The following is a 27001-nucleotide window of genomic DNA, read 5'->3' as shown; positions in this document are numbered from 1 at the left end:
TCCCTGGTTCAAGCTATCGTCCTGCCTCAGACTCCCAAGTAGCTGGGATTACAGGCAGGCACCACCATGCCCAGCTAATTTTTGTATTTTTAGTAGAGACAGGGTTTCACCGTGTTAGCCAGGACGGTCTCGATCTCTTGACCTCGTGATCCGCCCGCCTTGGCCTCCCAAAGTGTTAGGATTACAGGCGTGGGCCACTGTGCCCAGCCTGGTGTTATCTTCTTTTTGGCCTTTTTTTCCACTCAGCTTTTGGAAGATTCCTATACTACAATGTGGAACTCCTATGCTATATGTACCAGCATATCATTTTAAAGAAGATTTTCACCTTACTCTAAAACTGCTATATTATCTTCTTCCCTCAGTCATAAAAAATGAATATAACTATTCTTAGAAAGGAGAAAGTTCCAGAAGCCAAGAAGACCCCTCTCCCCTTCTTTTGTTTCCTTCTCTGTGTCCTGGCTTGTCTGCCGACAGTCAGTTCTATTGCTGATCCTTTCTATGCTGTCCCCTGCATCTGAAAGGCTGGAAGCCTGGGAACTATATTTTCCAGAATACACAGCCAGTAAACATCTCAGTTTAGATTCTGCCAGCACCAGACAATTTCAAGAGATGAAGAGGGCAGAGGGAAGCAGAAGCCATATTCTTTTATTAGCGGCAGATTTGAGATTTTGGAGTGGCTTGTGGCGTCTTTCCACAAGTCACAGCCTCAGGAGGCACCTTCCAGAAGTTTCTGACCCGTGGGGCAATAATTCCCTAAAAGTTAGCTGCAAACCTGAGACCTAACTATGGCTTCCTTTGCCTTTGCTCCCTCTAGCCTTTCTGACTGTTTTATAAGCATCTGTTTGTTTTCAATACCTTCCTGCTTCAAATACCCAGAATGGTTTCTGTTTTTCTGACTGAATGCTGAATGATATGTCCCATCTTTAAGGTTTACATAAACCTGTGGTCAGACATCCACCTAAGCAAGATAAAACAGAACACACAAATTAGTCTAGTTTACATGATACGTATCAGATCCCCAAACCATAAAATGTAAAATGTCTTTAGCCCAAAAAGAAGCCTATTTAGCCGGGCGCTGTGGCTCACACCTGTAATCCCAGCACTTTGGGAGGCCAAGGAGGGTGGATAGATTGCTTGAGCTCAGAAGTTCACAACCAGCTTAGGCAAGATGGGAAAACTCCATCTCTACAAAATACACAAAAATTAGCCAGCCATTATGGTGAGTGTCTGTAGACCCAGCTACTCAAGGGGCTGAGATGGGAGGATTGCTTGAGCTTGGGAGGCAGAGGTTGCAGTGAGCTGAGATCGTGTTACTGCACTCTAGCCCAGGTGATAGAGTGAGACTCTGTCTCAAAAAAAAAAAAAAGAAGCCTGCTTATATGATTTCCTTGTCTTCCTTTAGGTCTCAGATAATTCCACATCAAATTACAGAGGCCCAATTTAAAAACTGCAATGCCAATAGCCATTATCACCAGTGTTCCAGTGTAATGCCTTGAGGGTTACATATGTATTGCTTTAGTGCATCCATACACTGGTGATTGCTATCTCCTGTGTGGACCTTCTCCCTGAGCTTCATATTTATCTAGCTGCCTTCTTGACATCTTCACCTGGTTGTGTCTCTGTGACATTCTGTGTCACAAATCTAAAATGGAATTCCTGACTCTCACCCACTCCCAAATCTACTGCTCCTAGTATTTTCTCTATCTCAGGAAAAAGCAATTCCACTTTTGTGGTAGTTCGAACCAAAATTTTTGAAGTCATCCTTAAAACACATCTCTTGATACCATTGCCAATCCATCATACATGGATTGGCATACATACATACATGTCCATCCCTCATATTTTCACCTCTTTCACTTTAGTTCTCTTTTTGTGCATTTCTGTATATGTTTGATTTATGATTTTTATTTATTCTTTTAAGAGCAGGTTTTTTTGGGGGGTAGGTCTCCAGCACCTAGGAAATATTCTAAAGATGTTGGTTAAATTAAATGTAAAACAAATATGTGGTTTTCTATTTGGCTTGATGGAGTAAACAGCAGCTCACATATCAAATTAAGTTCACTCAGGAAACGTAAGTAAATCATCAAGCTCTTAGGTTTTCCATATGGGATAGTGGTTCTGTTTTATTTTGAAGATCCTTTTTCCCCTGTATTGATGATGAATTTATGATGACACATCTTGCACCTGCCTAAAGTGTATAGATTTTAGGTTGTCTCCCTAGGTAATTCTGATGCACACTAAAGCTTAGCTTGAGAACCACTGCAGTAAATGAAAACAGATCTCCTCTTCTTTGAAATCTGTATGCAAAGAGTGAAATGGACAGAATCCAAAGACTTGAGTCTCTTTTCCAGGATTCACATTTGGGAGATGATGCACAAAACCAAATTTTGGGGCTGAAAAGGTCCTTATAGATCATTTAATTTAAGCTTCTCATTTAAGAGATCAGCAATCATATCTAGAGTTTCTTCGGCAGTTTAGGGCAGAACAGAAATCAGGACACAGGTGTTTTGAACTTCAGTCTGATGTGTTATCTCCACATATCAATCGTACTGTGGACAGGCATATGTATTAGCAGAGTTTTCTGGCTGGTAGCAGTGAAGTTTTTCCAATAGATGCAAGTGTCTTGAGGAAGAGATATCGTTTTTCTAATATCCAAAAAGATGTAACATGGGCTTGTGGCATGTTTTTCTTTCATATACCTTATTATAAATATACAGTGTAGAGGCTCTAATCTCAATAACAAAATATAATACAGATGGATGTTAAGAAAATTTGAATTATACAAAGTTGAAATTGCTGATAACAATAAAAATTACAAAGTTTTGCTGCATAAAATTGCAACTTCCTAAATGACTGCCAAGAACTGCAATTTCTAAAACAGGCTGGTACACTGAATTGCAAACCACATTCATGGACTGTTATGCAAAGGCACTGCATTACCTTAGTATGATATGACCCATACTTGTATTGATGTACACTGGAACCTGCCTGCATGTGATTCCAGTGACCATTGTGCTATTATTTGCACTATAAACTTGTATTTAATTAATTCACACTATTAACTTGTATTTAATTAAATTATTTATTTTTGAGTCAGAGTCTCACTCTGTCACCTAGGCTGGAGTGCAGCAGCATGATCTCAGCTCACTGCCACCTCCACCTCCTGGGTTCAAGCGATTCTCCTGCCTCAGCCTCCCAAGTAGCTGGGATTATAGGCATGCACCACCATGCCTGGCTAATTTTTGTATTTTTAGTAGAGGCAGGGTGGGTTTCTCCATGTTGGCCAGGCTGGTCTTGAATTCCTGAGCTCAAATCATCGGCCTGCCTCAGCCTCGCAAAGTGCTGGGATTACAGGCATGAGCCACTGTGCCCAGCCTGTACTATAAACCTTTAACTCACAAGTTATAGATAATATAACATTCTTAACCTCTAACAACTGCCATTAGTAGCTTACCATCTGTTAATTTAGGAGCGAGCACACGCCAAAAAGCACTGAAGAGAATGCTGTAAAGATAAAATTCAGCATTAAAGCCAAAAAAAGAAAATAACCCACACCAACAGCATCTCCCATCTAATGTTTATTTCTCTGTGAAAACTAGCCTTAAATTGTATTTTAAACCACGTGATGTGTTCAGGAGGGCATCCCTCACAGAAAAATGCATCTTCCCTGACTTCAAAAACTCTTCTGGTCTTTACTTCTATGACTGAAAGACAATGTGTAAAATTGGAAGGAGCCCTAGGGGTTTCCAATTTAACACCATATTTTGTGGCCCACAAAGGGTTATAATCCTCTGGTGAGTCTCCTAGATGTGAGCTCTGTTTTTGCATGTTTTTAATTCCTTTTAGTATATAGTGACATGCATCATCATGTGTTTCTACTCTAGGCACTAACAGGGCCAGAGATTGTCACTAAGTCACCTTCACAGGCATCTTCATGGGCCTCACCTTCATTATGTCCACTCAATCAATTAGAAAAGAGAGCCAAGTAATCTTATTGCCCCCTTCCCAGAATGATTAGAGGATTAATGAGCTAAACAAAACACTCTCAAGCTCAGGAGGAACACTAGTCTACAACATGGAGCATGGCATGCTGTGTGGTCTGCGTGGGGTGACATCTGCAGATGAATAGAACTGCACCCCCAGCACCGCCTGATCCTGCCGCTGCTGACTCCACCAGGTCCTTGGTCCTGGGCCATCCAGCCACGGGCCGAGCATGTGCTCAGTGTGCCAATGAAGCTGGAGCACCAGAATTTCTAAATTTTAGTTAGTATTTATAAAAAGCATCAAAGTGCTGAGTGTGAGGAAAATTAAAACTTCATTGGAGGCTTACATTTATTTTACCGTCTAGTATTGTTTTTATTTGGAATTACATGAATGGGGGCAGGGTGGTGCCATAATCATTTCCATGGTCACAAACTGGTTCCAGGTCTACTACTCACTTGAAAAAGAAATTCACCAAAAATGAAACAATTTATTTCCAAAAGATTATTTCTTTGCAAGCAAGCTATCTTCAGAAACTACTAAATTCTTTCACCGTACAGATTTATCGGAACACCTTATACCGTGCTACAAATCTAAGAAGAAAATTAAATCTCATTTACCTGAGGAGTAGCCTCTGCCTTGGGTCAAGAGCTGGTCTGATGAGGTCTAGATGAATAACCTGCAGATAAGCTTTGGATCCTAGAATTTGAGAACACACAAACACACAGAAAGGGTCGGGTCTATCAAAGGTCCTTGGTGAGCTCTGTGACCCCTGCCGCTTGTCATTTCTAAACATTTCCGACTTCTCTACTCTTGCGCCCTTGCTGAGATGTGTGTGTGTGTGCATACAAACAAAAACTATATATTTCGACCCTGAGTTTCCACACTTTGGACCCCCTCCAGACACCATTCTGAATATGACACTCTGCTACAGGGTACTAAAAATGGTTCTTTCCTCAAAGTAAAACCTTTAAAGATCCCTTAGTAGCTATTTGGGGACTGGAAGTCAATTTCAATTCTCCACCCTTTGGCCAGCTGTAGATTCAAAAGGCTTACATAAAACATCCAGGGTATGTACTTCATGGCAAATTTGATTTTTCTTCTGCAATAGAAATTTGTGCTATAGTTGCCACAAACTGTATTTTTACTTAGAAAATACACAAAGTAATAATGCACCTCAACAAGAGACAACAGATCTTTTTAAATTTTATTTTATAGGTAGCTTCGATAAAAGCTTCAGATAGACCCACATACTATACAGAGTTTGTGAAATCTACACTTTCAAATCATCATACTATTTTAGGCTATTATATTTAAAAGCATGACTTCTCAAATCCTTTTATTACAAGTAGTTCTTGCACATAAATGTTATATCACAATAGCAAAAAAATGTAAACTTGTTTTGCAAACTACATAAATATTATAATATCTGCCTTGAAGTTATCCTCATTTTAAATCAGAATACACTCTAAATTTTTTACATAGAAAACTCTGGTCAGCACAGCCTATGTGTATGAAACATTTTTTTTTTTCCTTACTGACTTGCCTTTCATGTTGCGTACTCAGGTCTCGGAAGGAGAAAAATTCAAAATGTAACCCAGACAAAATTCAGTTCACATGTAAGCCAGGTATCAGAAGCATGCCATTAACCTTGGGCAAAATATGAGATGTGAAATTATTCTACATGCTAAATCCAGCAAGCCACCAGTTGGTATGGAGGTAACTGAAGATGAGGACTGGAGTCAAGCTCGTATTTTATTACATAGGAAAGGGATTCCTGTGTATATTGTCAATACAGCTTTTACTCTGATGTACAAAAGCATCTGTTTTTAAATGAACACCTCTCTCTCTTTTCTTGTACACCACACAGATCATTGCTACAGCTCTAGTCCTAGACTGGAAAGTCTAGGTAGCCCGAAAACTGACTTCACCATCACTGTCCTTTCAGTCTTTAAATGCAAAGTTAAGTTGTTTATATACACACATGCGCTCCCTGACATTCTCTCTCCTTTTTTTTTGAGACAGAGTCTCGCTCTGTCACCCAGACTAGAGTGCAGTGGCGTGATCTTGGCTCACTCTGCAACCTCCACCTCCTGGGTTCAAGCAATTCTTGTGCCTCAGCCTCCCAGGTAGCTGGGAGTACAGGCATGTGCCACCACACCTGGCTAATTTTTTGTATTTTTAGTAAAGACGGGGTTGGTTTCGCCATGTTGCCTAGGTTAGTCTCAAACTCCTGGCTTCAAGTGATCCTCCCGCCTTAGCCTCCCAAAGTGCTGGGATTACAGGTGTGAGTCACGGTGCCCGGCCTCTCTCCTTGATTCTTAACACATTCTTTGGTCGTCTTATTCCTCTGTCCCTTTCCTGGTTTTTCTCTACCTGCTCCTGTTTAGTTGGTCTTCTCTTGGCTTCTTTTTCTCTTACTAGGAAGGTTATCAGCTGGATGTTCCACAGGCACTTCAAACTTCACGTTCTCTTCTTGTTTTCTACATTAAACCCTTCACTAGCTCCCCACTGTTTTTCATCATCATGAGGGAAAATGAGAGGCAGTCTGGGGCGGTAACCCCATATCTGAAATATTCCAGGGATTCGTGTTTGTTCCAATAGTCAGACTAAGCATTCCCTAATCACGTCCCCAGGTATCTTTGAATTAAATCAATAAAAATCAGTAAAAACAGAAAAAATGTATATATACACACACACATGCATATACACACACATGCATGGAGGACCATACCAAGGCCTTTTTCAGGTCAAAAAGAGTTTTCACATTGACCTTTTTTGTTATTTTTAAGTATTTTTCCTTGGACTCTTCCTTCAGTTAAATATCAGGCTTAATCTGGAGGTCTTACTGATTTTTCTTCGATTCCTACTGAACTACTGGCCATGGTTTCTTTGAGGAAAAAAATACCACTGCTGAAGCATTTCTAAACATTCTTAATGCATGCAGAAAGAACTACATAGACTTTCCAAGCAGCTATATAAGATGGCTCAAGTAACATTATTATTTATTTATTTTGGTCTAAACTCTTTCATAATATCCTTTTAAAACACAAGGAGAATGGTTACAAAATGGCACCAGCACCCAGAAGGCCCAGCTGGGTTGGCAGCAGCTCCAAGCAGTTCACAGGACAAGCAGGGACTGGCTGTGCCTTTCCCATTTCTGTGCTTTCTCTAAATGCACCACGTCCTCTTTACTGCCCATGCTTTCAAACCATGAAAAGCAAATTTTAAAGCAAATCTAGCATTGATTAATAGAGACCTCAAATAACACTGTACATGGGTTTTGTTAGAGACAGGTAACCATTCTTAACAGCTCTTTTCCCACAGGAGGCCTGGGTGGGTGGAGAGGCCTCCAGAGTTTAGGAACTGCTTTTATTGCAGGGTGCACTTTGGTTAATACTATCCTCTGTGTACTGGCTGCCTGTGTCACTCCTGCTGAGCACCGTGGAGGGAATGCGAGAGGGACGCCTCTCTGAATTCTCCTGAGAGAAGCAGCAGATCATCTTCTTCATGGTGCTATACATGTCCTCATCTTTGTAGGAGTAGATGATGGGGTTCATGACGGAGTTGAGCAGTGCCAGCAGCAGGAACCACCTTTTCACGTGCTGCACACCACACTGCCTGCAGTTCAGGCCATCCAGGAGCAGAACAACCAGGCCCGGGGTCCAGCATACCACGAATGCCCCTGCAAGGAGAGAAGAGGAAGCAATACATGCTCAGACCTTAGGCTGCTTATTCAGGTTTTCTTCTCTCCCAGCCTTCAGTCAGTGACGTCAAGGGACCCTCACGATCTGTTTTGACGACTGCAAAGCAAACTTCCGCCTACCATCTGAGCATTGAAGACCTGGGCTTGGTACAGGCAAATAACTGGGAGCCTCCTTGACTATCAGCCACATTTTATTTCAATTTCTTTTCTGCTTACCCATGTCTTGTGATTATGAGAGGCTCACATTTGCATTCTGCTTAGGAGGCATTGCACATGCATGATCTCTGTTAGTTCTCTGAACCACACTGGGAGGCTGCTGCACTCATTATCCATATTGGACAGACAAGAAAACCAAGGCCCAATTCTAGGGGGAGATGAGGGGAGAACTCTGACTCCAGGGCTCCCACACTTCACCCTACATTCTGCTGTTCTTGAAATCAGATTTTCTAAATGCGCCCTTGAAAAAAAGACACAATGAGTCTATGGCATTCTGCTAGTGGTTTAACTAAGTTACCTCTCATAAATTTCATTCTTCATAAATTCATGTGGATGCTTAGTAAGCACTATATTCTTTTTGACATATTCATGGGCCATCTGCATAATCATCTGCTCTACATTTAGATTTTTTGGTCAGAAATAAATCTTTCATGATGAGATAGTTAGAAATCTACTTTTCAGACTCTGCAATTGAACATGAACAGTAATCTCTTCTGAGTCTTTAGCTACAGGATCATACTTACCTTACCTTTAAATTTCGTATTTTTCTCCTATAAGACATGAGTCCACTATTGCCCTACTATTATCATAACCTCAGACAGCAATAACGACTAACCTATACGGCACTTACTATGAGCAAGGACTGGTGCAAATGCTTTCCTTCATTAACTCACAGGACCATACTATGACATTGGCATTATTATCCCCAGGAAACTGAGGCACAGGGCAAGTTAAGTAACTTCCCTGTGATCAAATAACTCTTAAGAGCCACGATTTTGAACAGAGGCCATCTTTCTCCACAGGCTGTGCTCTGGGTCACTATGTGACCCACCTCTGTAGTATGATGTGGTTGCTTTCGTTGAATGTCCTCATCATTTCTAAATGCACTTGCTTGTTCATTCATAAATATTCACCTGAAGCTTACAATGTGCCAGGAGCTGAACTAGACAGTGGACGAGGTGAAGGCCATGCACTTAGGGAGCTAAAATACTAACAGAGGAGATGATAAACAAGCAAGTCTATAAATCATATCACCAACTGCTCTACTGGTTAGAATTAGTTCTGCACAGTATTTCCCTTGTTGCCTTCTCTTACTTCTAAGAGATATAATTCTAAGCAGGGCAAGTCAAGGATTATAGAGAGGCAGTGTAAGGAAGGGAAGAGCCATGAGCTTTGGGGTCAGACACGTATGCACAGCCCAGCCTATGAGCAACCTAAATTATGGGGATTACTTCATTTTTCTCAATCTCCATTCCCTCCTTTATACAATAAAGTTAATAAACCCAACTATGTGAGAGGTGGTTGTGAGCATCAGAGGAAAGTGGTACCCAACAGTGTGGTGGGTTCACTGAGCAGCAGTTATCACAAGGTGCTGTTTCCATAAAACATAGATGTTTACTAGCTAGCAGGAGGGTCGAATTCATTATTTCATAATTATAGTTCAGCAGTGGTTCCCTTTTTTCTCTGCTCTGTATTGCTTTTGGTCTGGCTGATATATGTGAATAAAGAACTGGACTTGGAGATAAGAGATCAGAGATTTGGATCCTAATTCTTCACTTTCTGAACAACTCTGGGAGACCCATGTCATCACCCTGGGCTCAGCTTCCTCAGCTGTAAACTGAGGACTGACTTTAGGTTGGGTCTGGGTTTTTCTAGTGGTGGGTCAGAACTCGTTAGTTGGTGTGCAATCAATGTGACAGGTTCAGACAGGTTTTTTTGTTTTATTCAGACTGGTTTGAAACAAGCAAAAGAACAGGATGGACAGCCAAGTTTGGAACTACCAGCTTGAGAATCCATCTTGGTAAGTTTTTAGCCATACCACCTGATAACTGTGTCTAAGAAATAAACAAGTCAAATTTGTCTGAGTTTTATGATGAGTTAAAAGCCACAGTTTCACAGAATTCAGCAGTTTCCTACTTGGAAAAGAGTTCAGAAGCTGCTGAGCCCTATCTTTCATTCATAGGAAAAAGACCTTCCCTTTGTACATCTCAGGACAATCCAGGCAAAGGAAATGCCCAGGTCAAGGGAGGCTCTTCACCTGCTGAACAATGGGTTCTTCTCTTAAATACCTTCATGTAGGCTGGGCACGGTGGCTCACATCTGTAATTCTAGCACTTTGGGAGGCTGAGGTAGGTGGATCACCTGAGGTCAGGCGTTCGAGACCAGCCTGGCCAATATGGTGCAACCCCATCTCTACTAAAATGCAAAAGTTAGCCAGGCATAGTGGCAGGTACCTTTAGTCCCGGCTACTTGGGAGGCTGAGGCAGGAGGACCATTTGAACCCAGGAGGCGGAGGTTGCAGTGAGCCAAGGTTGTGCCAAGGTATATATATATATACCTTCATTTACTTAAAAAGGCTTGCATCCAAACTCTGTCTGTTGTACTCTTCCATTTGTTTCATGTGACTTTCTGGAATAGCCCAGGAAAAGTCTATGCTTCCTCTATGTGATGCCTTTCAGGTTTTTGAAGATGGTTAACACTTTGTGTATTTCTTCAGCCTTTTCTCCAGGAGACACATACTAATTTTGTCTACTGATTCCAAGATGGATACCTCTGGACTCATTCATATTTGTTAATGCCAAGATTTTTTTTTTTTTTAAGTAATCTGGGCTTTGCACAAACTCTTCTTTGAAACCTGCTTGTTCTCAGCAGTCATAGTCTGAGCATTGAGGCTAAATACATTCCTTTTAGTTTTTCTGGAATTTATGCAGATTGGTAGGGTACTGACTGATATATATTTTCCAGGATCTATCACGCACACACACCCTCCCCTCACTTTTAAGAATTAGTCCAGTTACCCATTTGTATACTCCTGACATCTCCACATTCTCTATGAATTCTCCAAGATTACAGAGCCCAGGGTGTGAGGCTGTGTGGAGAGGTCTTATATTTAACTGTTGACATACAGTAAAACCCCCCAAAGAATGAACTGTTAGATAAATTGTGCATCTCTCTGAGATGTGTTTGGAGAGAGATCTTGGCCTCCAGGTGGAAGAGGCTTGGATCAGCTGTTTCCCAGGGTAACTGCCGGAGAGCATCTGCTCAAGGCAACATCTCTGAAGCACCTGTTCTCTAGTTTAGCTGACTAGTATGTTTGGGCTGTTCTGTCAAAGAAGATTTGCCTTTTCTTGTTCATGGAAACAGCATAAAGAAAAGGTCAGCAGGTTTTTATTTCTCTTCTGACACCACGGCCAGCCAATCAATCAGCCAATATTTTTGTTGGATTCCTTCCCTCCTTCCTCCCTCCATCCCTCCCTCCCTTTCTTCCTTTCCTGGCCAGAAGAAAAAAAATCTTTCCTTTAACAAACCAAAGAATGACGTAATTGTGATATACGCAACTTCACAGTCAGACATGACATACTATGGAGGCGCCCTTGAAATGCAGAGGTATCTTCCCACTCCTCCTTCACTCTCTTTAGTAGTAAGACGTTTTGTGGCCCACAGCTCAGCAGCCTAGCTTAAGAACAGGAACATGGCTCTGGTGACAGGCTGTCTGGGTTCAAATCCTGGCTCTGCCACCGATCAGTTGTATGCCTTTGAACACATCACCTAACTTCTCCATGCTGTAGTTACCTCAGGTTTAAAATGAGGGCAGTATTGGTACCATTTCCAAGGGTTTTTATAAAAATTCAGTGGATTAATTCAAATACAATGATTAAAACAGACACAAAATCATTGCTCAATAAAACGCTTACAAGGTTCTGATTGAATGAATTATTTTATGTAATTCAATGGAAAGAGAAAATATGTAGGAATTACCATATTATGACAAATGGTATCTATTTGAAGACTTATTTGGAGTGTTGGGTCACGTGATTAATTCAAAACAGAGTTTTGTGCTGGGGAGAAAACTTTCATGACAAAAAAATCACCTCATTAAAAAATGAAAATAAATCACATTTAAAAATTCACATCTAATACTATGAGAGTGAGGTTTTAGAAAAACGGCAATTTACTTTTATCCTTTTATTGAGTGTGGTGTGCATGTGCACACATGCGGGGGGTGTACTATATTATTCAAACAAAACTACTTAAAATACATGTGAACTTTAAAAAGTAATGATTAAAAGAATAAAGAGTAATACCTGTTTACTTACCACCCAACTTAAAAGAACCCTATCATATCTTTGGAGCCTCCTGGGTGCCTACCCCAGCAGCCCTCTCTCCTGTTGAAATAAACATATCATACATTTTGTGCTAATCATCTTCTTGCTTTTTCTCATGGTTTTCCAATATATGGATGTAATGTTAGACATCATATTTAGATTAATCTGTTTTTTAACGGTACCATGATTTACATTGATTTTTGTTATCAATATATTGGAATTCATTTCTAGCATCTTATTTTGTTATTTGTTTCACTTTTTTCTATGCTTTGCTTGTTCTCCTCCTCTCTTTTTTTGTACTGAGATCTTTTGTTCACTTCCTTTGGTTTCATTCTCCCCCTTCCATTGGTTTGGAAGTTAGAGACCCCACTAAATTTCGACTTATATATTTAACAAAGCATAAAGTTGTCCAGTGTTTGTCCTTCCTTCCCATCAACACAAGGACCTTGGAACACTCCCACCTGGATTTCTTTGGAATTATACAATTTCATATAGAAAGGACTCTTAACGTCAAAGTCAGTAGCTATAGCTTTTGATGTCTGGCTTGTTTAGTTTTTCTCTCTTGACAACACAGTAACCCTCTCTTGGGAATAGCAGAGAGAATAAAAGTGTAACTGTTATGGGAAATACAGATCACTGGAGCTGGATAAGGCCTTAAAGATTACCAGTGTTTTTCAAACTTTTGACCAAGCCAAATGAAAAAGAAAGGAACTTTCAAAATAAGCGTGTTCCCTGGTCCCACATCAGACCAAATTGTCAGAATCTCCGGGGCGAGACACAGAAATCCGCAGGACTAAAAAGTTCCCTGGGTGATCATGTTGTAACCTATTTCTTCATGCTGACCCAAAATGGTTTAATCAAGCTGACTCCATAAGCAAAACTGTAGATGCCATATAGACTTAGCAAAAAGCCATGGAAAAGAGAGAGGGAGCAGAGTTCTTTCAAATGAGAAAGTAACATCTCTAAAGATCACTATCTTCAATTTGCATTTGGAAAAAATGTTTGAGTACATTTGCAAAAATAAATATACAAAGAGTGGCAGTGAAACTAGTCTATAGGCAAGGCATCCACAGTCCTCCTCTGCTGCTCTTTGGCTTCCTGTGCCAGGAATGCCTTCTCACCTCCTAATCTGAGGTCTGCTTTTCTTTCTAAACTTAGTGCATACTCCACCTTCTCCACTGGAGCTCTCCCATCTCTCCAACCACAGTGTCCATTTCCTCCTGTCAACTCCTGTAGTGCTTTCTACTCATAGCATTCACATGGCACTGGGCATATTACCTGCTTAATTCCTCTCTAGCACTTCCTGAGAGCTCTGGGTCAGGCAGTGTGCTCAGGGCTTTACATGCACTTCCCCTGTAAAACTCACAGCCCTACAAAGTTGCTACTTTTATTATTATCCTAGACTAACATATTATAAATTTGAAGTTTATGCAAACTCTTGAGCATTGAGCTACACCAGAGGTAGTTTTTAATATATATGTCTTATGTCTCAGGTGTGTTCTAAGCTCCCTAAACATGCAGGCTGTGACTCATGTGTGTTTGTCTTCTTAGAAGTAAGTATGGAGCCCCAATCTCAGTAGCTCAGGAGATGAGCCAGGTGAATGCAATTGAAATTTATTAATACCTTCAGGGATTGACAGGGACAGAACCTGGACCTGACGACTCTAACTCCTGTCAAAGAAGGTCTCAGTTGAAGTGACACTCCGTTGAGCTGGTGCTAAGGGCAAGAATGACTGTGCACAGGTGAGAAATGGTGTGATGCATCTGGGTAATTACAAGTGGTCTCGGATGGTTTTAACCCAGGAAGATGATTGAGGAAGTAAGATAAAGTCTGGGAGGTGAACACAGGGCTAGATTCAGAAGGGCCCTATGTGCAATAATCAAGAGTTTGGATTTATTACAGATCAGACACTAATAAGCCTTTTCAACCAGGAGTTCATGCAGAAAATTAAGTCTGAGTGCCCTTAGGCACCCACTGTATGTATGAACTAACTACACTTCCAAGCATCTAGAATAGTGTGAATTATGTACCATCCTTGAAAAGATTAAGAATGTATTTCTATGTTCCATGGTTCATAAAGGAACCCCATTGAGAAAGGCTAGATCAAAGTTTTTTTCAGACATAGCAGCAATTCAGTGGGTTGTGAAATCAATTTAGTGAGTTGCGACCAGCAATTCAAAAAAAAAAAAAAAAGAAAGAAATAGAAACAGAAAACACCAGAGTGCATCAAATACAGCAAGGCCATGTTTCATGAAACTTGTTTCAATTACACAGAAAAACAAGTGTGTGAACTGGGCTGTGATACGAAATGTACATTATTTCTTACTGTGGGTCCTGATTTTTAAAAGTTTTAAATCCACTTCTATAGATCAGCGGTTTTCAAACCACTTTTTTTTTTAAGCAGAGGAATACTTTTCCCAAAGGAAATGTCTTGTTAAACTTCAAAATCAGAGCTGCTCTGACTGAAGAAAGAGATGGAGGAAGGGGTTTTGATGAAAGCCCTATGTAACAGAATGGGCTCTCATCTTCCTACTCCAAACACCCGCTCCCCATACATGTCCACACACTGAGGCCCCCCGAGAGACCCCTGGCAACTCTACTGACCACTATTTTTAAAACGCTGTTATAGAATGGTAGTTCTTTGAAGATTTTTGAATCAAGGATGTGAACAAATCTTAGATTTTAAAGCAAATTTTTATCTGAGTGCTCAGGATGGACTAGAGGTATTTGTGGAACTAGAAGTCAGCTCCAACCTGCATCGGAATCATCCAGGCTGCCTGCTTAAAATTCACATTTCTTAAAACTTAGTCCTGCCAAATGAGAAACTGATGGCCTACAAAGGGAGACTCATCTGAAGACTAGCTAAAATCCAGGTGAAACTATCAGGATCCGAAAAAGCAGTGGTTGTAGAGATGCACAGAGGAGTTGTAAGCAGGAAGGAACCATGAGATCTGAATATTTGGATCTAGGAATTGAGGGGAAGAAAGACTCCACGGTGAGTAAGTAGCATGTGGCTATGATAACTAAGCAGGGAGACAGGAGGGACAGGTTTAGGAGGAGGAGATAGTGTTTAGTTTTGGGCGTCAGGCACGTAGAGCGTCTGTGGCTCCCCCAGTTGGAGATGTATAGAAGGCAGCCAGGAGTGTGGATCAGAACTCTGAAAACTCCAAATTGAAATGCTGACTTGGGTGTTATCAGCAGTAGGTGGCAACTGAGGCACATGTCCTTCTATTAATAAGTATTAACTAAGCAATTACCTACCTCATGCCAGTGAATGCTTTCATGATGATGAGTTGTGTAACAAACGTATCTCCTTCTGTGGCCAAGTGACAGGCCAGTTATATTGATAAGAAGCAATTTTTTAAATTTTAATGATGTTCTACATTCTTTCAGTACTTGCCTAAGAGACTCACTAAGAGTTCAATTAGACTACAAATAAGCTTTCCTCTAGTAATTAAACTAGTTTGAGAGCTGTACTCAAATATCAGTAAAATGAGTTCAATGTTAATTTTTAAAGTTTAGTGAATAGTATGCTAGAATATTCAATTACAGCACTGAGATGCCATCTTAATGACTACAATTTAAGGTAATCAGAAACATCAAATTAAGGAATGTCTAATACTTTGGAAGGTACAATTACAAATGAAAATATTGGTAACAAGTGAAATAAAAGATCTTGCAAAGTCCCTAGTCAACATTATTTTTTAGATACTCAATAACAACTCCCCCAGCTGAATTTGGAAGTTTATAAAACATCTCAAATGGTATCTTTGTTAATAACTCACCTCCATACTATAGGAAATAAAAAAGGAGAACGCCCTCCCATCTGGAGAAGCACCCTTCACTGGAATGTATTTAAGATCGTTCAGCACTCCTTGGGGTTTTGGTGACAGATAAGGTCTCAGTTACACAAGGACTGTTCAACACTCAAACTTTTCTATTCTTTCTATATAGGCTTGCAGCCATATTTCCATCTGCTTAAAAATTCACCCATGCAATTAATCAAAGAATATTGACATGAGTGGCACACAAACATCCACAATGATAAAAACAATCACTCACGCAGAATACTCTCACTTTGGCACACAGACTACTAATTTCATCAAACAGGAGGATATATTTTAAATCTGTTCATTCTCTTATTCTTTGTTTCTAGTCCAGGAAAAAGCAGGACACAAGCAGTAATACTAACCTAGTAAGCCGCAGGGCCATCTGATTTACTAAAATAGAAAATTATAACTCTACATAAAAATCAGGTTTGTGGATCTCATCCTAGGGAAGCATTCTTCTTATTTGAAAAGGAATTTTTAAAGTAAAATTTCAAAGTAAGCATCTACTTTTGGTTAGAAGCATTATAATGTGTAAGTCACACATTAACAGAATACTCAAGTGAAAATGTTCTTATGACATTAAAGAATTCATTTAACAATTTAAAAATAACACTTTCAGATGTTGTGTACAGTCAAATTCATATCCATTTACCCACAGCATTTCAGAAGTCCAATAATTCAGAAAATAGATTGTCATATATGTGAAACGAATGAAAATATATACCTTTAGTAAATCTGACTTACATTTTTACTGCAGAAAACAGGACACTAAGATGCTTCAAATAGATGATGAGCAATTAAACATTCCACAAATGATTCATTTAACACTATTGTTACTACTGTTGGATATTTTGACCCTAACAACTGGTTTTAGATACTTGTTTTAAATTTGTGGCCAGCTTTCCAGCTTTGGAAAACTGAAAATCTTGATACCAAGGGCAATAAAAGATAAAATTTAAAGCAGAGGCATACCAGCTAGAACCACTGCCTAGACTAATTCTAGTGTTTAACTACATTCAACAGCTGGAAGTCATAAACCATGTAAGAAAACACCATCTCTACCTCCAGATTCCACTTAAAATGTTGTATGTACTAAAAAGCAATGCCTCAATACTTCACTAACTATTATATCAAGGGCTCTGTAGCAGCTAAGAAAAGGTGTGAGGTCAGCTGTGTGTACTGACAGAGTAGCAGCTATTTGCCTGGTATAAGAATGACAGAACCCAACTGACCTTCCCAAAGATTGGACGTTCTTCCTGCTGAAGTCATTCCTTTGGATTCAGAAGGCCTCTGCTGCAACTCACCTAGAAATGCTAACATATTAGGCTGTAGGCATGTAATATTTAATCACATAAACAACTGTCATTAGCACAGAACAGGGCCCTGGGGGAATGTATAAGAGACATCTCTGATGGGGTTAAAAAATTTTGAAAGGACTACAGCATTGAATATTGCACAGGAAAGTTGACCTAACTAGAACACAAGATTCCGGACATAACAGATGGCACAAAATATCATTCTGAGCTCAGCGGAAAGGAATATGAATGAAGTAGCAGGCACTGGGGGAGTGGGTTGAAACGACGCTGACTTACACTGAGATGGGCCTGGAAGAACTACAGCATGGTATAGCTCAGGAATGACATGGTTCTGACATGGGCTACCACTTCCCATCCTACACTCTGGGTTAATAAATCACGACACTATTTGTTTCTGGGCCCAGATATGACCTAGAATCCCTTGCAGCACAATGCTCCAAGCAGTCTCTGGCAATCAAACAGAATCAGCCTTGAAATGAAACCTCCTTATCCCCATTGTAGTAAAACAAGCATAGGCTTGAAATCAAGCAGATCCTGAGTTGAAATCCTGGTTAAGACTAAGGGCAAATCAGATCACCTTCCTGGGCCTCCATTTCTTAGCTATGGAATGAGCATAATGATAAGACCCAACAGGATTTCTGGGAAAATTTAATGAGATAATATGTGGAAAGTGTCCAACACAGAAAGCACTCAGAAAGTGTTAGTTCTGACTACCCAGATAGTGCTGGTTACTTCCTCTGCTGTCCTTCTTAGGCAACTTACAAGCAGATCTGGGAGAGTGTTTCAGTTGCTGCTGTGTGCCCACACTTGTGTGAGCACACAATTTCTCACACTCTGCCCTGTTTCTGCATGCATCTTGCTATCCTGCTAGACTGACACCCTCAACAGAGATGTCTTTTGTGCCTTATTCAACTTAGATTACTCAGTGCTTAGCCAAGTGCCATATGCCTAGTGGTGCTTAATAAATGCTTGCTGAATGAAGGAGTAAGGAGTCTTGATTCAAGTCTAGATCCTGGACCAGAGTGTGAGTTTTAAAAGGCCATTCTGTTTCTCTGCTTCCAGTGTCTCCATCTGTATGTTACTGGGATTGGATGAGAATGTCCATAAGGGTCCTGCCTGCTCTTACATTTGATGGTTGTGGGGTTCTCTCATAGCTTCCTTTAGTCACAGCCAACATGCAGTGCTAGTAATTGAGGAGAAAGGCAAACATGGACGCTCTGCAGAGTGCTATGTGAGAGACTCTTATGGTAAAACTTAAGACGCATATCACATGACTCCAGCAGAAACTGGGACCTTGATGGAGTGAAGGAATGCCCTCAGATATTCAATATTTAATTCTAACATGCAGTGGGCATTTGTTAAGTGTCAGGCACTGTGCTCATCACTGGGAATAGCAAGATAAGGAAACAGAGGATTAAATGATTCCATGCAAGATATACCCCAGATGATGTAAGAGTATGCTGCCTGTCTTCACAAGGGCTGAATTTAATGTTCTCTGCAGGGCCTCCACGTTTTGTTTTGTTTTGTTTTGTTTTGTTTTGTTTTGTTTTGTTTTGTTTTGTTTGAGACAGAGTCTTGCTCTGTTGCCCAGGCTGGAGTGCAGTGGTACGATCTTGGCTCAATGCAACCTCTACCTCCCGGGTTCAAGAGATTCTTCTGTCTCAGCCTCTCAAGTAGCTAGGATTATAGGCGCCCACCACCACACCCAGCTAATTTTTTTTTTCAGTCTTTAAAATTTTATTTATTTTTTACTGAGGTAAAAAATATACAGTTTACCATCTTTACCATTTTTGAGTAGATAGTTCAGTGGTAATGAACACATTTATCTTCTGTTTTTCCCTTCCATTCCCCCTTGCTTCCTCCTCCCCTTCCTGGCCTCTGGTAACCACTATTCTACTCTCTAACTTCATGAGAGCTACTTTTTAGCTTTCACATATGAGTGAAAACATTCAATGTTTGTCTTTCTGTGCTTGATTTATTTCACTGAACATAATGACCTCCAGTTCCATCCATGTTGCTGCAAATGACAGGATTTAATTCTTTTTTATGGCTGAATAATATTCCATTGTATATATGTATATTACATTTTCTTTATTCATTCATCCATTGATGGGCACTTAGGTTGACTCCATATTTTGGCTATTGTGAATAGCACTGAAATAAACACGGGAGAGCAAGTATCTCTTCAATGTATTTATTTCCTTTCTTTTGGATATATACCCAGTAGTGTAATTGCTGGATCATATGGAAGTTTTACTTTTAGTTTTTTGAGGAACCTCCAAACTTCTCCATAATGGTTATGCTAACTTACATTCCCACTAGCAGTGTATGAAGGTTCCACTTCCTCTACATCCTCACCAGCATCTGTCATTGCCTGTCTTTTTGATACAAGCCATTTTTTTTTTAATTGTACTTTAGATTCTAGGGTATATATGCAGATCATGCAAGATTGTTGCATAGGTACATTCATGGCAAGGTGGTTTGTTGCCACCATCCCCCCATCACCTATGCCTGACATTTCTCCCCACGTTACCCCTCTCCCACCATCCCTCTCACTATCACTCCTGTAGTCCTCCACAACGGACCCCAGTGTGTGATGCTCCCCTCCCTGGGTCCATGTGTTCTCATTGTTCAACACCTACCTATGAGTGAGAACATGCGGTGTTTGATTTTCTGATCTTGTGTCAGTTTGCTGAGAATGATGGTTTCCAGGTTCATCCATGTCCCTAAAAAGGACACAAACTCATGGATTTTTAGGACTGCATAGTATTCCATGGTGTATATGTGCCACATTTTCTTTGTCCAGTCTATCATTGATGGGCATTTGGGTTGGTTCCAGGTCTTTGCTATTGTAAACAGTGCTGCAATGAACATGCATGTGCATGTGTCTTTACAGTACAACGATTTAAAGTCCTTTGGGTACATACCCAGTAATGGGATTGCCAGGTCAAATAGAATTTCTATTTCTAGATGAGCATTTTTTCATATGTTTGTTGGCCTCATATATGTTGTCTTTTGAAAAGTGTCTGTTCATACCCTTCACCCACTTTTGGGTGGGTTTGTTTTTTTCTTATAAATCTGTTTCAACACTTTGTAGATTCTGGATATTAGCCCTTTGTCAGATGGGTAGATTGCAAACGTTTTTTCCCATTCTGTTGGTTGCTGGTTTGCTCTAATGTTTCTTTTGTTGTATAGAAGCTCTGAAGTTTAATTAGATCCCATTTGTCTATTTTGGCTTTTGTTGTCCTTGCTTTTGCCGTTTTAGTCATGAATTCCTTGCCTATGCTTATTTCCTGAATGGTTTTGCCTAGGTTTTCTTCTAGGGTTTATTATGGTGTTAGGTCTTATGTTTAAGTCCTTAATCCATCTGGAGTTAATTTTAGTATAAGGTGTCAAGAAGGGGTCCAGTTTCTGCTTTCTGCACATTGCTAGCCAATTTTCTCAGCACCATTTATTAAACAGGGGATCCTTTCCCCATTGCTTGTTTTTGTCAGGTTTGTCAAAGATCAGATGGTTGTAGATGTGTGGTGTTGCTCCAGAGGCCTCTGTTCTGTTCCACTGGTCTATGTCTCTGTTTTGATACCAGTACCATGCTGTTTTGATTACTGTTGCCTTATAGTATAGCTTGAAGTCCAGCAGTGTGATGCCGCCAGCTTTGTTCTTTTTGCTTAGGACTGTCTTGGCTATGAGGGCTCTTTTTTGGTTCCATATGAAGTTTAAAGTGGTTTTTTCCAGCTCTGTGAAGAAGGCCATTGGTAGCTTGATGGGGATAGCATTAAATCTATAAATTGCTTTGGGGAGTATGGCCATTTTCACAATATTGATTCTTCCTAACCATGAGCATGGAATGTTTTTGCATCTGTTTGTGTCTTCTCTTATTTTCTGGAGCACTGGTTCCTAGGTATTTTACTCTTCTTGTAGCAATTGTGAATGGGAGTTCACTCTTGATTTGGCTCTCTGTTTGTCTGTTATTGGTGTTGGTCTGTTACAATCATGTCAGCTGCAAATAGAGACAATTTGCTCTGGCTAGAACTTCCAATACTATATTGAATAGGAGTGGTGAGAGAGGGCATCCTTGTCTAGTGCCAGATTTCAAAGGGAATTCTTACAGTTTTGCCCATTCAGTATGATATTGGCTGTGGGTTTGTCGTAAATAGCTTTTAATATTTTGTGATAGGTTCCATCAATACCTAATTTATTGAGAGTTTTAGCATAAAGGACTTTTAAATTTTGTCAAAGTCCTCTCTGCATCTATTGAGATAATCATGTGTTTTTTGTCTTAGGTTCTATTCTATTTAGGTGGTGGATTACGTTTATGGACTTGCCTATGTTGAACCAGCCTTGAATTCTTGGGATGAAGCCTACTTGATCAGGATGGATAAGCTTTTTGATGTGCTGTTGCAATCGGTTTGCCAGTATTTTACTGAAGATTTTTTCACCTATGTTCATCATGGAGATTGCCTGTAGTTTTCTTTTTTGTTGAGTCTCTGCTGGGTTTTGGTATAAGAATATTGTTGGCCTCATAAAATGAGTTGGGGAAGATTCCCTCTTTTTGGATTGTTTGGTTTAGTTCTGGTGGGGTGCAAGTGTCCATTAATTTATCCATTTCTTCCAGGTTTACTGGTTTATGTGCATTGAGTTGTTTGTAGTAATCTCTGATGGTAGTTTGTATTTCTGTGGAATCTGTGGTGATATCCCCTTTATTGTTTTTTATTGCATCTATTTGATTCTTCTCTCTTTTCTTTTTTATTAATCTGGCTAGCAGTCTGTCTATATTGTTGATCTTTTTGAAAAGCCAGCTCCTGGATTTATTGATTTTTTGAAGGGATTTTTTGTTTCTCCATCTCCTTCATTTCTGCTCTGATCTTCGTTATTTCTTGTCTTCTGCTAGCTTTTGAGTTTTTTTTTTTTTTTAATCTTTTTCCTCTAGCTCTTTCAATTTTAACAATAGGGTGTCAATTTTCAATCTTTCCTCATTTCTCATGTAGGCATTTATTGCTATAAATTTCCCTCCAGAAACTGCTTTAAATGTGTCCCAGAGATTCTGGTACATTGTGTCCTCATTCTCGTTGGTTTTGAAAAACATCTTAATTTCTGCCTTCATTTCATAGTTCATCCAGTCAACATTCAGGAGCCAGTTGTTCAGTTTCCATGAAGTTGTGCAGTTTTGAGTTAAGTTTCTTAATCCTGAGATCTAATTTGATTGCATTGTGGTCTGAGAGACTGTTTGTTATGATTTCCATTCTTTTGCATTTGCTGAGGAGTGATTTACTTCCAATTATGTGGTCGATTTTAGAGTAAGTGAGATGTGGTGCTAAGAAGAATGTATATTCAGTGGCTGTGGGGTGGAGAGTTCTGTAGATGTCTATAAGGTCCACTTGTTCCACTTCTGCATTCAAGTCTTGTATATCCTTGTTGATTTTCTGTCTTGATCTGTCTAATATTGACAATGGAGTGTTAAAGTCTCCTACTATTATTGTGTGGGAGTCTAAGTCTCTTTGTAGGTCATTTAAAACTTGCTTTATGTATCTGGGCACTTCTGTATTGGGTGCATATTTATTTAGAATAGTTAGCTCCTCTTGATGTATTGATCCTTTCACCATTATGTAGTGTCCTTCTTTGTCTCTTCTGATCTTTGTGGGTTTAAAGTTGATTTTATCCGAGACTAAAACCACAACCCCTGCTTTTTTTTGCTCTCCATTTGCCTGGCAGATCTTCTTCCATCCCTTTATTTTGAGTCTATGTGTGTCTTTGCATGTGAGATGGGTCTCCTGAATACAGCACACTGATGGGTTTTGACTTTTTACCATTTCCCAGTCTGTATCTTTTGATTGGGGCACTAGGCCATTTACATTTAACGTTAATATTGTTATGAGTGGAAGGATCCAACATGGCCGAATAGGAACAGCTCTGGATTGCGGTTCCCAGTGAAAAACACTGAAAGTGAGTGATCACCACATTTCCAAACAAATTTTTACTGCCCACAGACCAGGAGATTCCCAGGCAGAAAAGTGCCATGAGTCTCCAGCATGGTTGTCTCAGCTGATGCAGTGGGTCTCCATACAAAAACTCACACAAATCCGGGTGCACTTTCAACTGGCGACTGGAATGACTGAGAGACAGTCACCCATTCAACTGAAGAAAAGGGATCTGAAACAGGGAGCCAGGTGATCTGGCTCCACTGGTCCCACCCCTACAGAGACCAGCAATTTGAAATGCTCTGGACTGAGAGTTTCAGAGCAAGCACAGCTGGACCCAAGATGGTCCAGCTCTGATAGGGGAAGGGTGTCCACCATTACCGAGGCAGTCCACCACTACCAAGGCAGTCCACTATCACTGAGGCACCCCCACCATTACTGAGGCAGTCTGCCATTACTCAGGCAGTCTACCATTACCGAGGCAGTCCGCCATTACCAAGGCAATCCGTCATTACCAAGGCAGTCCGCCATTACAGAGACAGTCTGCCATTACTCAGGCAGACCACCATTACTGAGGCAGTTCAAACTATATCCTTATAAACAAAACTGCAAGGAAGTTTGCACAGCAGCTGAGTAGAGCACATGGCAGCTCAGCAATGCCTCTGCTGGCAGACTGTGACTAGGCTACCTCCCTGCTTGGCAGGGCATCTCTGAAAAAGGGCAGCAGAATGAGGAACTTATAATTAAAGACCCACCTTCCCGGGACAGAGTACCTGGGAAAAAAAGGTGGTTATGCGTTCCGCTGCAGCAGACTTAAATGTACCTGCCCAGCAGCTATGAACAGAACAATGGAGCTCACAGCTCAGCACTTGAGCTCCTATAAGGGACAGACTGTCCTCTCAAGCAGCTCCCTGACCCCTATATAACCAAAGAGACACCTCATAAAGGAGGGCTCAGGCTGACATCTGGTGGATATTCTTCTGGGACAAACATAACAGAAGAAGAAACTGACAGTAACCCTTACTGTTCTGCAGCCACTGCAGGTGATCCCCAGGCAAGCAGGGTCTGGAGTGGACCTCCAGCAGTCCTACAGCAGAGCAGCCTGACTGTTAGAAGGAAAACTAAGAAACATAAAGAAATAACTTCATCGGCAACAAAAAGAATGTCCACTCAGAGACTCCAACTGAAAGCTACCAACCACAAGGACCACAGGTAGATAAATCCACAAAGATGGGAAGAAACAAGCACAAAAAAGATGAACATACCCAAAACCAGAATGCGTCTCCTCCTCCAAGGGATCACAACTCCTCACCAGCAAGGGAACAAGGCTGGATGGAGAATGAGTCTGATGAATTGACAGAAGCAGGCTTCAGAAGGTGGGTAATAACAAACTTCTCTGAGCTAAAAGAACATGTTCTAACCCAATGTAAAGAAACTAAGAACATTGAAAAAAGGTTTGACGAAATGCTAACAAGAATAAACAGCTTAGACAGGAATATAAATGAATTGATGGAGCTGAAAAACACAACACCAGAACTTCACAAAGCATACACAAGTTTCAATAGCCAAATCGACCAAGCAGAAGAAAAGACATCAGAGATTGAACATAAACTCAATGAAATGAAATGAAAAGGCAAGATTAGAGAAAAAGTGTAAAAAGAAATGAACAAAGCCTCCAAGAAATATGGGATTATGTGAAAAGACCTAATCTACGCTTGATAAGTGTACCTGAATGTGATGGAGAGAATGAATCCAAGCTGGAAAACACTCTTCAGGATATTATCCAGGAGAACTTCCACAACCTAGCAAGGCAGGCCATCATTCAAGTCCAGGAAATACAGAGAACACCACAAAGATATTCCTCAAGAAGAGCAACTCCAAGGCACATAATCGTCAGATTCACCAGGGTTGAAATGAAGGAAAAAATGCTAAGGGCAGCCAGAGAGAAAGGTCAGGTTACCCACAAAAGGAAGCCCATCAGACTCACATTGGATCTCTCAGCAGAAACACTACAAGCCAGAAGAGAGTGGGGGCCAATATTCAACATCCATAAAGAAAAGAACGTTCAACCTAGAATTTCATATCCAGCCAAACTAAGTTTCATAAGCGAAAGAGAAATAAAATCCTTTATGAACAAGCAATTGTTCAGAGGTTTCATCACCACCAGGCCTGCTTTACAAGAGCTCCTGACAGAAGCACTAAACAAAGAAAAGAACAACCAGTACCAGCGACTCCAAAACCATACCAAATGGTAAAGAGCATCAATGCAATGAAGAAACTGTGTCAACTAATGGGCAAAACAACCAGCTAGCATCAAAATGGCAGGATCGAATTCATACATAACAATATTAACCTTAGATGTAAATGGGCTACATGCCCCAATCAAAAGACACAGACTGGCAAATTAGATAAAAAGTCAAACTCATTGGTGCGCTGTATCCAGGAAATCCATCTCACATGCAAGGATACACATAGGCTCAAAATAAAGGGATGAAGGAAGATCTATCAAGTGAATGGAGAGCAAAAAAAAGCAGGAGTTGAAATCCTAGTCTCTGATAAAATAGACTTTAAACCAGCAAAGATCAAAAGAGACAAAGAAGGGCATTACATAATGGCAAAACGATCAATGCAACAAGAAGAGCTAACAATCCTAAATATATATGCGCCCAATATAGGAGCACATAGATAAAGCAAGTTCTTAATGACCTACAAAGAGACTTAGACTACCACACAATAATAGTGGGAGACTTTAACACTCCACTGTCAATATTAGACAGATCAATGAGACAGAAAATTAACAAGGATATCCAGGACTTGAACTCAGACCTGGACCAAGCAAACCTAATAGACATTTACAGAACTCTCCACCCCAAATTCACAGAATATACATTCTTCTCAGCACCACATCACAACTACTCTAAAACTGACCACATAATTGGAAGTAAATCACTCCTCAGCAAATCATAACAAACGGAATGGAAAATCATAACAAACAGTTCAGGAATGGAAATCATATCAAACAGTCTCTCAGACCACAGTGCAATCAAATTAGAACTCAGAATTCAGAAACTAATGCAGAACTGCACAACTTCATGGAAACTGAACAACTGGCTCTTGAATGTTGACTGGATAAACAATGAAATGAAGGCAGAAATAAAGATGTTCTTCCAAACGAATGAGAACAAAGACACAATGTACCAGAATCCCTGGGACACATTTAAAGCAGTGTCTGGAGAGAAATTTATAGCAATGAATGCCCACATGAGAAGCAAGGAAAGATCTAATATTGACACCCTATTATCAAAATTGAAAAAGCTAGAGGAGCAAGATCAAAATAATTCAAAAGCTAGCAGAAGACAAGGAATAACGAACATCAGAGCAGAACTGAAGGAGACAGAGAAACAAAAAAACCCTTCAAAAAAATCAATAAATCCAGGAGCTGGTTTTTCAAAAGATCAACAAAATAGATCACTAGCCAGATAAATAAAAAAGGAAAGAGAGAATAATCAAATAGATGCAATAAAAAATGATAAAGGGGATATCACCACAGATGAAAGAAATGCAAACCACCATCAGAGATTACTACAAACAACCCTACACACATAAACCAGTAAATCTGGAAGAAATGGATAAATTCCTGGACACTTGCACCCTCTGAAGTCTAAACCAGGAAGAAGTCAAAACCCTGAATAGACAACAAGGGCTGAAGTTGATGCAGCAATTAATAGCTTACCAGTCAAAAAAAAGCCCAGGTCCAGATGGGGTCACAGCCGAATTCTACCAGACATACAAAGAGGAGCTGGTACCACTCCTTCTGAAACTATTCTAAACAATCCAGAAAGATGGAATCCTCCCCAACTCATTTTATGAGACCAACATCAACCTGATACCAAAACCTGGCAGAGACTCAACAAGAAAAGAAAACTT

General features: G+C 40.2%; 1 protein-coding gene across 1 annotated transcript in view; it reads right to left on the bottom strand.

Moving 5' to 3' along the window:
* Positions 1–6895: 6895 nt before the first annotated feature.
* Positions 6896–27001, bottom strand: part of LPAR3 (lysophosphatidic acid receptor 3) — an 86967-nt gene continuing 66861 nt past the window's right edge. The window contains exon 3 of the mRNA XM_032296405.1: positions 6896–7666. Coding sequence (XP_032152296.1) covers positions 7341–7666 — 326 coding nt within the window. The 3' untranslated portion in view covers positions 6896–7340. The remainder of the gene's footprint in view (positions 7667–27001) is intronic.

The sequence above is a fragment of the Sapajus apella genome, unplaced genomic scaffold (assembly GCF_009761245.1).
Source record: "Sapajus apella isolate SASKATOON/1434 unplaced genomic scaffold, GSC_monkey_1.0 scaffold36, whole genome shotgun sequence".
Lineage (NCBI taxonomy): Eukaryota > Metazoa > Chordata > Mammalia > Primates > Cebidae > Sapajus > Sapajus apella.
Note: the sequence above shows the minus strand (reverse complement) of the source record. Positions and strands in the feature narration are given on the sequence as shown.